At 42.9% G+C, this 16,552-nt stretch overlaps 1 protein-coding gene across 1 annotated transcript in view; it reads right to left on the bottom strand.

Annotated features, from left to right (window-relative positions):
- The window catches only part of dnah10 (dynein axonemal heavy chain 10), a 285,578-nt gene that overhangs the window by 245,168 nt on the left and 23,858 nt on the right, over positions 1-16,552 (bottom strand). Inside the window, exons 8-9 of the mRNA XM_052032383.1 lie at positions 10,043-10,273; positions 7,137-7,327 (exon numbers count right to left, since the gene is read on the bottom strand). Of these exons, the coding sequence (XP_051888343.1) occupies positions 7,137-7,327; positions 10,043-10,273 (422 nt within the window). The remainder of the gene's footprint in view (positions 1-7,136; positions 7,328-10,042; positions 10,274-16,552) is intronic.

The raw sequence follows: 16,552 nt of genomic DNA, 5'->3' as shown, positions 1-16,552 counted from the left end.
AAATACATAAGGAATAAAAGAGAGACACGGGTTGACATAGGACCAATTGATAACGGTGCAGGAGGTATTATAATGGATGATAGTGAGATGGCAAGGGAATTGAATGAATATTTTGCATCGGTCTTCACCGTGGAGGACATAAGCAATGTGCCCGTTAGTCAGGAGTCTCACGAATTGGAGCTGAGTTCAATTGAGATTAATAGGGAGAAGGTGCTTGGAAAACTAAAGGGGCTTAAGGCTGATAAGTCTCCCGGACCGGATGAGGTGCATCCCCGGGTTCTGAAGGAGGTGGCTGTGGAGATAGCGGAGGCGTTGGCGATTATTTTTCAGGAATCGATAGATTCTGGCATGGTTCCGGAGGACTGGAGGGTAGCGAATGTAGTTCCGTTGTATAAGAAAGGTGGGAGGCAGCACAAAGGCAATTACAGACCTATTAGTCTGACGTCAGTGGTGGGAAAATTATTGGAGTCTATCCTCAAGGAGGAGGTTACCGAATACCTAGAGGCGCAAGGCAAGATAGGACCTAGTCAACATGGTTTTGTGAAGGGGAGGTCCTGTCTGACCAACCTATTGGAGTTTTTTGAAGAAATCACAGGTAGGGTGGATAAGGGAGAGGCGGTAGATGTTGTGTATTTAGACTTTCAAAAGGCCTTCGATAAGGTGCCTCACAAGAGACTGATTAATAAGATGAGAGGTCATGGAATTATGGGCAGGGTAGCAAAATGGGTGGAGAATTGGCTGGTTGGCAGGAAGCAAAGGGTGGAAATAAAAGGATCTCGTTCTGGTTGGTTACCGGTTACTAGTGGTGTGCCGCAAGGGTCGGTGTTGGGGCCTCTCCTTTTTACCTTGTACATCAATGATTTGGATGATGGAATAAATGGTTGTGTGGCTAAGTTTGCGGATGACACCAAGATAAGTGGAGGAGTAGGGAGCATAGAGGAAATAGAAAGAATGCAGAGGGACCTAGACAGTTTAGGAGAATGGGCAAGGAAATGGCAGATGAGATTCAATGTTGAGAAATGTGCAGTTGTACACTTTGGAAGTAGAAATAAGCGGGTAGATTATTATCTAGAAGGAGAGAAGATTGATAGTGCGGTAGTACAAAGGGACTTGGGGGTACTCGTACAAGATACCTTAAAAGTTAACCACCAGGTTGGATCGGTGGTTAAGAAAGCGAATGCTATGTTGGCATTCATCTCGAGAGGTATAGTGTATAAAAGTAAGGAAGTGTTGATGAGGCTCTACGGGGCGCTAGTGAGGCCTCATTTGGAATACTGTGCGCAGTTTTGGGCCCCGCATCTTAGGAAGGATGTGCTGACGTTGGAGAGGGTTCAGAGGAGATTTACGAGAATGATTCCAGGAATGAAAGGGCTTGAGTATGATGAGCGTTTGTCGGCTCTTGGACTGTACTCGCTGGAGTACAGAAGGATGAGAGGGGACCTCGTAGCGACATTTAAAATGTTGACAGGTAAGGATAGAGTAGATGTGGCTAGGCTGTTTCCCTTGGTGGGCGTGTCCAGGACCAGAGGGCACAATCTTAGAATTAGAGGGTACAGTTTCAAGACAGAGATGAGGAGAAGTTTCTTTACCCAGAGGGTGGTGAAATTGTGGAACTCCTTGCCACGCACAGCAGTGGAGGCCAGATCAGTGGGGGTATTCAAGGAGGAGATAGACAGATATCTAAATAGTCAGGGTATCAAGGGATATGGGGATAAGGCTGGCAAATGGGATTAGAATAGTTTTTTTTTCTCTTTTTTTCCCACCCCATTTCTTTTTCCCTTTTCCTTGGAGCAGACTCGATGGGCCGAATGGCCTGCTTCTGCTCCCTTATCTTGTGATCTTGTGATAATCATTTCAATGATCTTTGGTGAAGCCAAAAGAACTCCCCTGCCTTTATTAAGAGCTTTGAGATCTACCAGTGAGGATAAATGGCCTCAATTTAAGGTCTCTTCTGAAATACCACACAGTGTATCACCCTCAAATTGGTGCTCAAGTATCTAGAACAAACATGAAGCTCACAGATTACTAGTTCAGACAAAATAGTATTACCACTGAACTGAGACCAAGGATGGATACCAGAATCCAAAACAAAGGCAATCAGAATGAGTTGTGTTGAGGCTGCAAGTTTAACACAGACAAACTGAGTAACAAGAGGACAGATGAAGTATAATGTGGAAAAGTATGAGGTAACCCACTTCAGTGGAAGTGACATAAATTCTGAGTACTTTTAAAATGGTGAGAGATTGGGAAATGTTGATGTTCAAAGGAACTTTGGATGTCCTTGTAAACGTTCATCAAAAGCAGGCAATTAGGAAGGCAAACAGTATGTCAGTCTTTATTGCAAGAGGATTTAAGTGCAAGAGGAAAAATGTATTATTACTATTATATAAGGCTTTGTGAGACCACACATGGAGTATTGCATACAAGTCTAACCTCCTTAGGGAGTGCAGTGAAGATTCACCAGACTGGTTCCTGGTATGACAGGTCTGTCATATGAGAAGAGACTGAGAATTCTAAACCTGTCCTTAGAATAGCCAAGGTTATTTTAATAACTTAGAACAGTCTAGAATATTTAGAATAACCTTGGAGAGGACATAGCTTTAGGATAAGGGATAAGAGGTTTAAAAGGGATCTGAGGAAGAGTTTTTCATCAGGGTGTGGTGGTGGAGGCAGAGTTTCTCACAACATTTAAAAAGTCTCTGGATGAGCACTTGAATCGCCAAGGTGTAGAACGTAATGGACCAAGTGCTGGAAAATAGATTTGGCAACAGTTGGGTATTTGATGGTCAAAATATACAAAGTTCTCAGAGGGCTCCGCAGGGTAGGTGCAGGGAGGGTGTTTCCCCTCATTGAGGAGTCTAGAACTAGGGCTCACAGTCTCAAATGTTCAATTTTATATAATATTTAAAAGGCATAGGAGGCCATTCAGCCCATTGTGTGCCTGCCAGTTCTCAGGCCATTTCCAGCTCTCCCATTCCCCATATATTTTCCTGTATCCAATTCTTTCTCACATGCCCATCAATTCCTCCCTGATTCTCCAGCCACCAACCCACACTGGGGGCATGTTACAGCAAACCTTTGGGATACTAGAGGAAAGCAGACACCTGGGGCAAGTCCACACAGTCACAGGGAGAATGTACAGATTCCACACAGACAGCACCAGAGTCATAGAGCACTACAGCACAGAAACAGGCCTTTTGGCCCATCTAGTCCATGCTGGCCTGGTTTCTGCTTAGTCCCACCTACCTGCACCCACACCATAGCCCTCCATACCTCTCTGATTCATGTATCTATCCAAACCTCTCTTAAATGTTACAACTGAACCCGCATCCACCACTTCCGCTGGCAGCTTGTTCCACACTCGCACCACCTTCTGAGTAAAGTAGTTCCCCATCAGATTCTCCTTAAATATTTCACCTTTCACCGTAAACCTATGACTCCTAGTCCTAGTCTCACCCAACCTCAGGGGAAAAAGCCTGCATGCATTCACCCTATCTATACCCCTCATAATTTTATATACCTCTATAGGATCGCCCCTCATTCTCCTGCACTCCAGGGAATAAAGTCCTAACCTATTCAACCTATCCCAGTCGTCGTCGTCGTGGCTATCCCTTGAGGTCGAGGATGATGGTCTTCATTCCATTGATCTATTTACGGGCTCTCAAGTGGCCTGTGCGTGTATTTGTTTAATGTGTACTTGATGTTGCACTACAAAAAGCACACGATACTTCACAAATCAACCAACTGATTCCAATGGCATGGAAACCACGACGATTGGAGCTGATGGATTTGTTGCAGCCTTCATCCGCCTTCACAGCCGTTGAGTTCAAGTAACTTTGTCCGCCTGTTCCATCGTTGAGGTCTTGGTTGGATTGTTCTTTGTCAGGGACCTCACCATCGACCTTACCGCCATGGGTGACCCTACCAGGAGCATAGCTCCAGACAGCATCACTCTCAGGATCTCAGCACCACACAAGCTTCTCCACCATGACAAGGTGACAATCCACGGAGATTACCTATCCCAGTAACATAGGTCCTCAAGTCCCAGCAACATCTGTGTAAATTTTCTCTGCACTCTTTCAAGCTTATTGATATCTTTACTGTAGGTAGGTGACCAGTACTGCACACAATACTCCAAATTTGGCCTCACCAACGTCTTATACAACTTCAACATAACATACCAACTCCTGTACTCAATGCCCTGATTTATGAAGGCCAAAGTGCCAAAAGCTTTCTTTATAACCCTATGTATCTGCAATGCCACTTTCAAGGAATTATGGATCTGTATTCCCAGGTCCCTTTGTTCTACCACACACCTCAGTGCCCTACCAATCACTGTGCAAGTCTTACCCTGGTTTGTCCTCCCAAAGTGCATCACCTCACACTTGTCTGCATTAAATTCCATCTGCCATTTTTCAGCCCATTTTCCCAGCTGGTCCAGATCACTTTGCAAGCTTTGATAGCCTTCCTCGCTGTCCACTACACCCCCAACCTTGGTGTCATCTGCAAATTTGCTTATCCAGTTCACTACATTATCATCTAAATCATTAATATAGATGATAAACAACAACAGACCCAGCACCAATCCCTGTGGCACACCACTAGTAACAAACTTCCTATTAGAGAGACAACCATCTACTACCACTCTCTGGCTTCGCTTGCTAAGCCAGCATTGAATCCAATTGACTACTTCATCCTAAATGCCAAGCAACTTAACCTTCTGGAGCAGCCTCCCATGTGGGACTTTGTCAAAGGCCTTGCTAAAGTCCATGTAAACAACATCCACTGCCTTCCCTTCATCAACCTTCCTGGTAACCTCCTTGAATAACTCTATTAAGTTGGTTAGACATGACCTGCCATGCACAAAGCCATGTTGACTATCCCTAATCAGGCCCGGACTATCCAAATACTTATATATCCTGTCCCTCAGAATACCTTCCAATAATTTACCCACAACTGACATCAGGCTCACCAGCCTATAATTTCCTGTCTTATTCTTAGAGTCTTTCTTAAACAACAAAACAACATTAGCTATCCTCCAGCCCTCCCGCACCTCACCTGTGGCTAAGAACATTTTAAATATCTCTGCCAGGGCCCCTGCAAATTCTGCACTAGCCTCCCACAAGGTCCGTGGGTACACCTCATCAGACCCTGGGGATTTATCCACCTTCATTCGCCTCATGACAGCAAGCACCTCCTCTTCCATAATCTGGATATGGTCCATGACCTCACTACTTTTTCCTCAGTTCTATAGACTCTGTGTCTGTCTCCCAAGTAAACACAGATGCAAAAAATCCATTTAAGATCTCCCCCATCTCTTTCGGCTCCACACATAAATGACCACGCTGATCTTCAAGAGGACCAATTTTGTCCCTCACTATCCTTTTTCTCTTAATATAGCTATAGAAATCCTTTGGATTCTCTTTCACCTTGTCTGCCAGAGCAACCTCATGTCCTCTTATAGTCCTTCTGATTTCTCTCTTGCATTTCTTATACCCCTCAAGCACCTCATTTGATCCTAACTGCCTATACCTGACGTGCACCTCCTCCTTTTTCTTTACCAGGGCCTCAATATCCCTTGATAACCAAGGTTCACTAAACCCGTTAGCTTTGTCTTTTGTCCTAACAGGATCATACAGATTCTGTACTCTCAATATTTCACTCTTGAAGGCCTCCCACTGACCAAGCATCTATTTGCCAGAAAACAACTTATCCCAATCCACGCCTGCCAGATCCCTTCTGATGCCATCAAAACTGGCCTTCCTCAAGTTTAGAATCTCAACCGTAGGACTAATACTATCCTTTTCCATAATTATCTTGAAACTAATGGAATTATGAGCACTTAGCCAATCAGAAACAACTTAAAAAAAAGCTGCTGGCTCCTCCCCTCTGCTGCTTTGGCTGCTAGAACTGCAAAAGAAAAAAAAGAGGTAAGGGTATAACTCAGGTCCCACTAGCTGCTGTAACCCTGAGTTGCACATAAAGAGTAGGCCATCTAGGATGAAATGAAAAGGACTTTCACCAGAGGGTGGTGGTTCTTTGAAATTTTCTACAACAAAGGACCATGGAGGTCCATAGTTTTCTGGGTATTAGAAAAAGAAAAGGGTATGAGGATAGGGGAGGAAAATGGTATCAAGGTAAAAGATCAGCCAATATCTTACTGAATGGTGGAGCAGGCTCCAAGGGGTGAAAGGGTTACTTCCGCTCCTATTTGTGATGTTTTGTGTATGTAAGTCAATCTCATGTTCAAATGGCTACATAACTACCTTCTTCTCAATCTAACTGCTGTTTGGTTAATAGAGGAGATTTAGTTATACAACTGCCTAAAAGGCAGGCTGAGACATAATTATCCCACTAAAGTAGCAAGTAATTCTGGTAAAGACACTACATGAATGCAATTTTCTACGATTATATAAAAACATCACTAAAAAAAGTGCAAGCACCCAGCTCCAACAACAACTAGCATTTATATAGCATGTTTAAAGTTGCAAAAACATCCCAAAGTTCTTCACATGCATTATTAATGAAAAGCTGATGCCAAACCACAAAAGGAGATGTGAGGACAGATGATCAAAGGCTTGGACAAAAGAGACAGAAAAAGAAAGTAAATGAAGTAGAAAGGTAGAAAGTTTTAGGGAGGGAGATCCAAATCTTATGGACCAGTTAGCATAGTCAGCAACAGTGGATCAATTAAATTCAGGGAAAATGAAGAGGCCAGAACTGGAGGAGCACAGAGGTCTTTGGGTGGGGAGAAGGGAGTGGTGGTTATAAGAGTGAAGGAGGGTACAAACATAGAGAATGTTATAGGGGCTGATGATTGCTGAAATAGGGAGCAGTGAGACCAAGCAGGAATTTGTAAACAAGGGATAGAATTTAAAAATGTGGCATTGTTTAAACAGTATCAGGAGTTGGTCAGCAGTGCTTGGATCTCTTTAGTTACGGAGGATAGAATGAAGAATGCCAACCAGGAGCAAGCTGGAATAATCAGTTCAGGAGGTGACAAAGGCATGGCTGATAGTTTCAGCAGCACATAAACTGAGACAGTGACAAAGTCAGCCATCTATCAGATACCAACAGGTACAAATATGTATTTCTACAAACGAGGAGAAAGTTGAAAGTCAACTGATGTCACATACTTAAATACGCTTCGCACATTGATTACTTTGCGAACTCTCTCTGAAATCTCCCATGCAATTCGTTCCATAAGGGGCACCATTCGCTCATCCTTGTTGTAGTGGCGAGAAATAATCCAAACCATCCTTAAAGCATTCATCATGGAAGGGATTGTATCCAAGACAACTTGAAATCTTGTTCCTTGTGATAGATTCTAATAAACAGATACATGTTAAAAGTCATGAATGGCAAATTCATATTGTAAACAAAAAAATAAAACTGAACATTTCTCACTGAGCATTGCACAACAGTTTTAATAAAGAAGGAAACAAAAAAGTATGTTAGTGAATCAAAGATCTTAGATAACAAAACATTTTACCAAAAAAAAATCAGCTAGTTTTCACAAGAACATCAGAACTGCACGAGCCAGGGCTTTTTCTCTTTGGAGCGAAGGAGGATGAGAGGTGACTTGATAGAGGTGTGCAAGATGATAAGAGGCATAGATCGAGTGGACAGTCAGAGACGTTTTCCCAGGGTGAAATTGGCTAACATGAGGGGGCATAATTTTAAGGTGACTGGAGGAAGGTATGGGGGGAATGTCAATGGTGAGTTTTTTTTTAAAAACACAGAGAGTGGTGGGTGCGTGGACACACTGCCGACAGAGGTGGTGGAGACAGGTGCATTGGGGACATTTAAGAGACTCTTAGGTAGGCATATGAATGATAGAAAAATGGAGGGCTATGTGGGAGGGAAGGGTTAGATAGATCTTAGAACACGATAAAATGTCGGCACAACATTGTGGGCTGAAGGGCCTGTACTGTGCTGTTACGTTCTCTGTCGAGAAGAGTCACCGACACGCTGGATCACTTAGAAACAAGCTCTTGACATGCAAGGTCACCTTTCACCAAGCACATAAATGAGGAGAGGGCAGCAGTTTCCATAACACCTGGGGAAAAGGGGCAGCAGGTGCATAAGAACACCACCATCTGCAGGTTCCTCATCTCCTCTGTAATCCTTATGCCAAGTACAATAAATCTCTGCTCCCTTGTTTTTGACTCCTCTGCTAAAAGAAATGGGTCATTCCTATTTACTCCATCTGAGCACCTTTTAATCTTACACAATGTCTTTCCTCAGCTTCCTGTGTTCCAAAGAAAACAACCCTATTTGTCCAATCTTTCCTCATAGCTAGAATTTTCCACGCCCAGCAAAATCTTCACAAGTCTCTTCACCCTCTGCAGTGCAATTGCATCCATCCTGTAATGTGGGGACCAAAACTGTACACAATACTCAAGCTGTGGCCTAACTAGTGTTCTAGTTCTCGCACAACCAGTCTGCTCTTTTATTTTATACCTCAATTAATAAGGAATAACATCCCAAATGCTTTTTCAATCATCTTAATGTCCTGTCCTCCAAAGTTCCTCTTTTCCTCCACACTATTCAGCCTCCTGTTAGTGCTGTATATTCCTTTGCCTTGTTACATCTTCCCAATACAATTGACCTACACTTCTCAGCACTGAACTCTATTTGCCATTCTTCAGTAGGTTCAGCTCAACAAATGCCTAAACAACAATCTGTCAGCATCCCTTTGAGGTAGGTCTTGGGCAGCTGAAATTCTCCTTGTTTAAGATGTAAAACTGATTTAGACTCAGAGAGCATGATGTATACCAAAATTGGTTGTGTGGTTGACAGAGAGGGTGCAAAAATGGAAAACAAATGAAAGGAATAGGAATAGTGGCATGAAGCAGATGGGCCAAAGGGCCTGTTTCCATGCTGTATGACTCTATGACTCTAATAAAGGAAAGAATGACAAGAATCTCTGGGAATTCCTAACCTTGTAATTATGTCCTCTTGTTCGAGATTCTCCCTCTAGTGGAAACATCTCAACATGTGGCACAGTAGTGTAGCAGTTAGCTAAAACTATTACAGCGCCAGCGACCCGGGTTCAATTCCCACCACTGTCTGTAAGGAGTTTGTACATTCTCCCTGTGTCTGTGTGGGTTTCCTCCGGGTGCTCCGGTTTCCTCCCACATTCCAAAGACGTACGGGTTAGGAAGTGGTGGGCGTGCTATGTTGGCGCCAGAAGCGTGGCGACACTTGCGGGCTGCTCCCAGCACGTTCTCAGTAACGCAAATTGAAAGCATTTCACTGTGTGTTTTGATGTACATGTAACTTACATATTCCTTGTCATGCCCCTTAAGGATCTTATGTGTTTCAATAAGATTACCGTTCATCTTTCTAAATTCCAAAAAATAGATCTATATTCTTTGGAGATAGTTCAAAGCACAGAGTATAGATCTGGTAGACACTAGATAAATGGAAGTTCTTTCTTCAGTTGTGAAAATGGACACCATTTAAAAATATCTGAGAGTCAATACTGTGCCCTAGCGGCATTCAGATCTTTGCATGGATGGGTTTAACTTGTTCAAGTGTTTAGCCTTTACCAGTGCCCATGACTGGGTTTAGGGGAGAGAGTTAGTCAGGCCACACTTGGAGTACTGTGTGCCATTCTGGTCACTGCATTACAGGAAGGGGATATGGAGAGGGTGCACAAGAGATTCACCAGGATGCTGCCTGAATTAGAGAGTATTAGCTATAAGGAGTGGTTGGACAAACTTGGAGAACATCATGGACAAAAGGGCCTGTTCCTGTGCTGTACTGTTCTATGTTGAACAGCTGGAGTCAGTTCAGCTCAACAGATGCCAAAGCAGTCCATCCTGGCCAAACAACTGTTTTAGATTCTTGCAACCAAGGAGACCAAGTGAAATTTTAGCATTGGCCCTGCAGAAGAGGCTCTTACCCATGTTGTGCTCTCATGGGAAGAAATACTTCTGTTCTTAACATAATTCAGCTTTTTTTAATCAAGTGAGTCATTGGCACAAGGATATTTCAAGTGTCTACTCGATGCACAAAGAATGCATTTTCCCTTTACCTTAAAGTGTCGTTCCAGTGTTGAAAGGAACCTGACATTGTCTGCAGCTTCCACGTGGTACTTGTTAAGGTCAGCAATGATTAAATTGAGGTTCTGGATTAAACTTTGGTCAAACTTGCCCACAAAGTTGATAATCCTCTTCACCACAGGCAGTTTGAGCTGTTCACTGAGGGCACTGAGTGTAGCATTACGTTCACGCCAGAAATCGATTTCAGCTAACGGACCGTTGCCCTAAGGAAGTGTTTAGATAAAACAATGCAGTTTTTCACTTTGATCTTCACATAATAATATCAGAATAGGTGAAGTAGTCACAGTACCAAAGATAATAACCATATAACCATATGGCAGCATGCATAATTTACAAACATCTCACAATCTTTAAGATTACCAAGGAAAAGGTCTTTATATTCATCAGATATTGCTTGTTTCTGCACTTAAGGATTAGAAAATGTTGTTTGAGCCATAAAGGACTTCCTCTAACCATATATTTGTACAATATTATAAATTTTAATCATGTTCTTAATTGAGAAGTACTGTATGAAAGTGTGGGGAGTAGAGCGATTAACAAATGTGAGGTACATTAAGATCGATAAGATCAAGGCTGATCTTTGACCTCAGAACTGCTTTGCTGCAATAACCCCATATCCCACATTTTCCATAGTACCTAAAAACCTGTTAATCAACCTTGAACAAACTCAGTGATTAAGCTTCCACTTTTTTTCCTTATCTAAATTGAATGTGGGGACTAAAGTGATTACCAAAGGGAGTGTAGTTATTAACATAGGGTGAGGAATATGGTCATTACCATAATGTATATATTCCCACGTGTTGTCCTGCATACTCCCCACAGTGTTGTCCTGCATACTCCCCACATTGTGTTGTCCTGCATACTCCCCACATTGTGTTGTCCTGCATACTCCCCACATGGTCCCTAGCTACAGCTGGCTTTTTTATATATACTTGAAACAGTCTTTGTTCCAGGCTTTATACCCATCCCCCAACTCTTCCTCCAAAACATCGGTGAATGCATTGGTGTCGCAACTTACAGAACTCAAACATTTACCACATTTGTTGCCAATTTCCACCCTGTTCTCACATTTACGTGGTCCATTTCTGATATTTCCCTTCTCTTTCTGGATTTCTGTCTCCATCTCAGGAGATAAACTATCCACTAACATCTTACAGACTGCCACAGCTTCCTTGATTATACAACATCTCACCCTGCCTCCTATGAGAATGTAATTCCTTTTCAGCAGTTTTCTTGTCGCCAACGCACATTCCAATTATAATGCCTTCCACTCAGGTGCCGTGCCTCCTTTTTCCCGAAATGTGGCTTCCCTTCTGCCATAGTGGATGGAGCTCTGCACCACATTTCCTCTATTTCTTGCACGTCTGTTCTCACGCCCTCACCCCAGGACAGAACAAAGAGTTCCCCAGCACTCACCTTCCACCCCAACAACCTTTGAGTTCAACACTTGATCCTTCGTCATTACTGCCAGCTCCAACATGATCCCACCACCAGTCACATCTTCCCCTCTCCTCCCCTCACTGCATTTTACAGGGACCTTGGGGACTCCCTCATCTGCTCTTCTGTTCCCACCCACCCACCACTCCGTCTCATAAACACCTTATCCCAGGAAACATCCTCCCTTCATCCAACCTCACAAGTCCTCTAATGATTTTGAAAGTTTTAATGAGATCTCCTCTCATTCTTCTAAACTCTGCAGAACGCAGTCCCAGTTTAAGCAATCCGTCCTCATGCAGCAAACCCACCACCCCTGGAGCCAGTCCAGCAAGCCTTCACTACACTCCCTCGATGACAAGTACCTCCTACACGCACTTCAGGCGATCTCTTACAAAGGCCCTCTACAATTGCAATAATGCTTCCTTACACCTGTAATCATTTGCCCTCCTAATCACCTGCTGTAACTGCATGTTGGCTTTCATAAAACTGTACAGCACAGGAACAGGCCTTTCAGCCCACGATGTCTGTGCCGACCATATTGCCAAATTAAACTAAACTGATCTGTCTGCACAGGATCCATATGCTTCCATTCCCTGCACGTTGATGTGTCTGTCTATATGCCTCTTAAGCACAACTATCATGTCTGCTTCCACCACTGGCAGCGTGTTCCAGACATCTACCATTCTCTGTGTAGAACAAAACTTACCCCACACATCTCCTTTAAACTTTTCCCCTTTCACCTTAAAGCTATGTCCTCTAATATTCTACCCTGGGAAAAGACTCTGACTATCTCCCCTATCTATGCTTCACATAATTTTATAAACTTCTGTCAGGTCTCCCCTCAGCCTCTGACGATCCAGAGAAAACAACCCAAGTTTGTCCAACCTCTTCTTCTAGCTAATACTCTTTAATCCAGGCAGCATCCTGTTGAACCTCTTCTGTACCCTTTCCAAAGCCTCCACATCCTTCCTCTAATAGGGCAACCAGAACTGTACACAATACTCCAAATGCAGCCTAACCAAATTTTATAAAGCTGCAACATGACTTCCTGGCTCTTATACTCAGTGCCCCATCTGATGAAGGCAAGTATGCCTTAAACCTTCTTTACCACCCAATCTACTTGTGTTGCCACTTTCAGGGAGCTAGAGACTTGGACTCCAAGATCCCTCTGTACATCAACACCCTTAAAGGTTCTGCCGTTTTCTTTCCCCTTACATTTGACCTTCCAAAATGCAACGCCTCACACTTACCCAGATTAAACTCCATTTTGCCATTTCTCCACCCATATCGACAACTGATCTATGTCCTGCTGTATCCTTTGACAACCTTCTTCACTATCCACAACTCCACCAATTTTTGTGTCATCTGCAAACTTACTAATCAGCCCACCTACATTTTCACCCAAGTCATTTATTTATATCATAAATAACAGAAGTCCCAGCACTGATCCCTACGGAACACCACTGATCACAGACCTCCAGTCAGAATAACACCCCTCCACCACTATTCTCTGTCTTCTACGGCCAAGCCAATTTTGGATCCAATCTACCAGGTCAACATGGAGCCCAGCATCTTAATCTTCTGCATCAGCCTACGATGAGGGACCTTGTCAAATACGTTACATCCACTTACCTACCCTCATCAATCATCGTAGTCACCTTCTCAACAAAACTCAATCAAGTTTGTAAAGCATGACCTACCCAGCACAAAACCATGCTGACTATCCCTAATAAGCCCATGCTTTTCCAAATATGAGTAAATCCTATCCCACAGTGTCCTCTCCATTTGCCTCCCTACCACTGACACAAAGCTCTCTGGCCTTTAATTTCTTGGATTATCCCCACTGCCTTTCTTAAACCAAAGGAACAACAAAGGAATAACTACTCTCCAGTCCTCTGGGACTTCATCTATGGCTAGAGAGGATACAAAGATCTTTGTCAAGGCCCCAGCAATCTCTTTTCTTGCCTCTCTCAATAACCTGGGACAGATCCCATCAGGCCCTGGGGACTTAGCCACCTTAGGCATGGTAGCGTAGAGGTTAGCACGACGCTATTACAGCGCCAGCAATCGGTGTTCGATTCCCGTCGCTGTCTGTAAGGAGTTTGTACGTTCTCCCATGTCTATGTGGGTTTCTTCCGGATGCTCCGGTTTCCTCCCACATTCCAAAGATGTACGGGTAGGTTAATTTGGGTTTAAAATGGGCGGCGTGGACTCGTTGGGCCAGAAGGGCCTGTTACCACGTTGTAAATAAAATCTTAAAAATTTAAAAAAAAATTTAATGTTCTTCAGTAGACCCAACACCACCTCCTTCTTGACCTCAACATGCCCTAGATTATTAGCATACCCCACACTGATCTCACTTACCTCTGTCCTTCTCCTTGGTGAATACCAATGCAAAGGACTCGTTTAGTACCTTGCCCACATCCTCTGACTCCAGGCATAAATTCCCTCCTTTATCCCTGGGTGGTCTTACTCCCTCCCTAGCTACTCTCATTTTTAATGCATGTATAAAATGCCTTTGGATTTTCCTTAATTCTACTCACCAAGGACATTTCATGCCCCTTTTTGGCCCTCCTAATTCCCTACTTGAGTTATTTCTACTTTCTTTATAATCCTGAAGGGTCCTGTCTGATTTCAGCCTCCTCAACCTTACATATGCTTCCTTTTTCTTTTTGACTAGATTTACATCTCTTGCCATCCAAGGTTCCTGAACCTTGCCATCCATGTCTTGCCTCCTTACTGAAACATGCTGGTCCTGAGTTCTGATCAGTTGATCTTTAAATGGCTCCCACATCCCAGGTGGACTTGACCAATGACAGCTGCTCCCAATCTGCTCTCCCTAACTCCTGTTTAATAACGTTGTAATCTGCCTTCCCACCCAATGACCAGCATACAGGTTTCTTTGAGCATAAACATTTGACAATCTCTCACTATTTAACAAATGCTCTAATTTCCTGCTCTGTTCACCAAAGTAGATGAGCTCACATTTTTTCCAGAATATATTCCACCTACCTTATTGTCACCTGCTCACTCAGCTTGTTCATTTCCCTCTGAAGCCTTTCCGCATCCTCCTCTGTACTAACAACCTACCTTGTTTAGTACTGGCAGCAAGTTTGGAAATATTCCAATTTGTACTGAAATTATTTCCTGACATCACAGTGGAAACCGCTTTGATAAAGAGATGATTGTTTCTACGATGAATTCTCTCAGCACATACATACATTCACATATGAAACAGGAGTAAGGCCATTCAAAAAAGATTACAACTGATCATATGCCTCGACACTTTCCAATCTGATCCCTCTGTCCTCAGTGCTCCAATCTATATTGGTCTCAGATTCGAATACACTCAGCATCCGAGCATCTATAGCACTTTGAGCTTGAGGATACTAAAAATTCCAAAACCTGCCTGTATAAACTCCATCCTATATGTTTGACCCATTATAGTAAAACAACACCCTTTGTTCTGGATACTACAGCTATAAGAAACAGCCTCTCAGCATCTCAGAGCATAGCATCTATCAATGAGATAACCTTTCATTCTTCTAAACTCCACTGAGGGCGAGCCAAGCTTTTTCAATTCAAGTTAATTTTATACAGAGTTTGTTAACTTAAACTTGAAAGAATGTTTGTCAGACTCAACATTAAACAGATTGCCCCAGTGAATGAGTCTGAAACAAAACAGACGGTTCATACTGTTACGGACTCAGTGAAAGTCCCTTTAAGATAGAGTGTGTGTGTGTATGTGTGTTGTGGGCGTGCTTACGTCAATAGAAGATAAAGGACGTAATGATGTTGTTGAAGAGGTCAGAAGAAGAAGAAGAAGGAGAGAGAGAGAGAGAAGGGAGAGAGACACCAGCCTGCTTGTTTTCTCTATCGATGGATGAGAAACAATAACTGTGTTTGCCACTGAAATCCATGTATGGAAGTTGGAAGTAATCCGATGGAGTTCACTTTGTTGCTGACCTGTAGAAGGAAACAGGTATTTGTGTGTGGACGACCACGATTCGGATGCTTTTCGGGGCGAGTCACTACCGAGCAAACACTGAAGTGTCGTTTGGGTTCCATCGTGGAACATTTGGATTTCATATGTACTCTCTCTATGTTTCTCTACGTCTACGTCTTATCTTCAGACAACAGTGGTTGTTGAAGAAGCCCTTGCTCATGTTTCACCTTATGGCTTGTGGAACTGAACTTTGAGAACCATTCCGGAACTTGGAGTTTGGGACTTTGTCACACACACACACACACACAAAGAGTTTAGTTTTGGGGTTAACGTTCGAGGTTTAACATTTTTGAATTCTAACATACTAACATTTTTACTTTTATTTTACGTATTATCATAAGTAGTAATTAATAAAATAGTTTTTAACACTGAATCATGCTCAGTGTGTTTCTTTTGTTGCTGGTTCGTGACAATACATTTACAGCTGTGTAATAATCATTGGGAACTGAAGCAGTTGGTCCCATGACTGCAGCACAATGTAGGAAAAGGCCAAGCTGAGGCAACCCTCTCCTACGAAGGATCGGCTGTACTCAGTGCCACATGAAAGGCACAGTTACCATTTGTGTAGAGGCCCAAGGTGCCATAAACCAACTGAACAAGCAGCTGATCTCTGAATAGATGTTTAGGGAAAGCAGAGACCTCAGCAAGAATAAGATGGAATCTGTAATTCATGTTATCTAGATGCTTAAGAAAATTAGTTCAAGAATTAGCAACACAGGAACTAAACTAGAATTGTGTTCAACATGGATCAAAAATTAATTGAATATGTTGGCAAAATATTCATCTCCAGGGTAATGGAATTTAAAAATAAGTGACTGATGTTTCAGTGTACAGAGCTTTGGTCAGATCTGAGACAACACACCTCACACTAGGAAAGCTGCATTATCCTTGGAGGGACTGCAACATGGGTTCACCAGAAGAACACTACAGAGGGTAGAGGTTTCATCTAAAAGGTGTGCTGTGTTACCTTGAATTGCATGCTTTTGAGTTTAGACACCTGGGTGGTGACCTAATCTAGATATTCAAAATAGTTAAATAA

The sequence above is a fragment of the Pristis pectinata genome, chromosome 17 (genome assembly GCF_009764475.1).
Source record: "Pristis pectinata isolate sPriPec2 chromosome 17, sPriPec2.1.pri, whole genome shotgun sequence".
Lineage (NCBI taxonomy): Eukaryota > Metazoa > Chordata > Chondrichthyes > Rhinopristiformes > Pristidae > Pristis > Pristis pectinata.
Note: the sequence above shows the minus strand (reverse complement) of the source record. Positions and strands in the feature narration are given on the sequence as shown.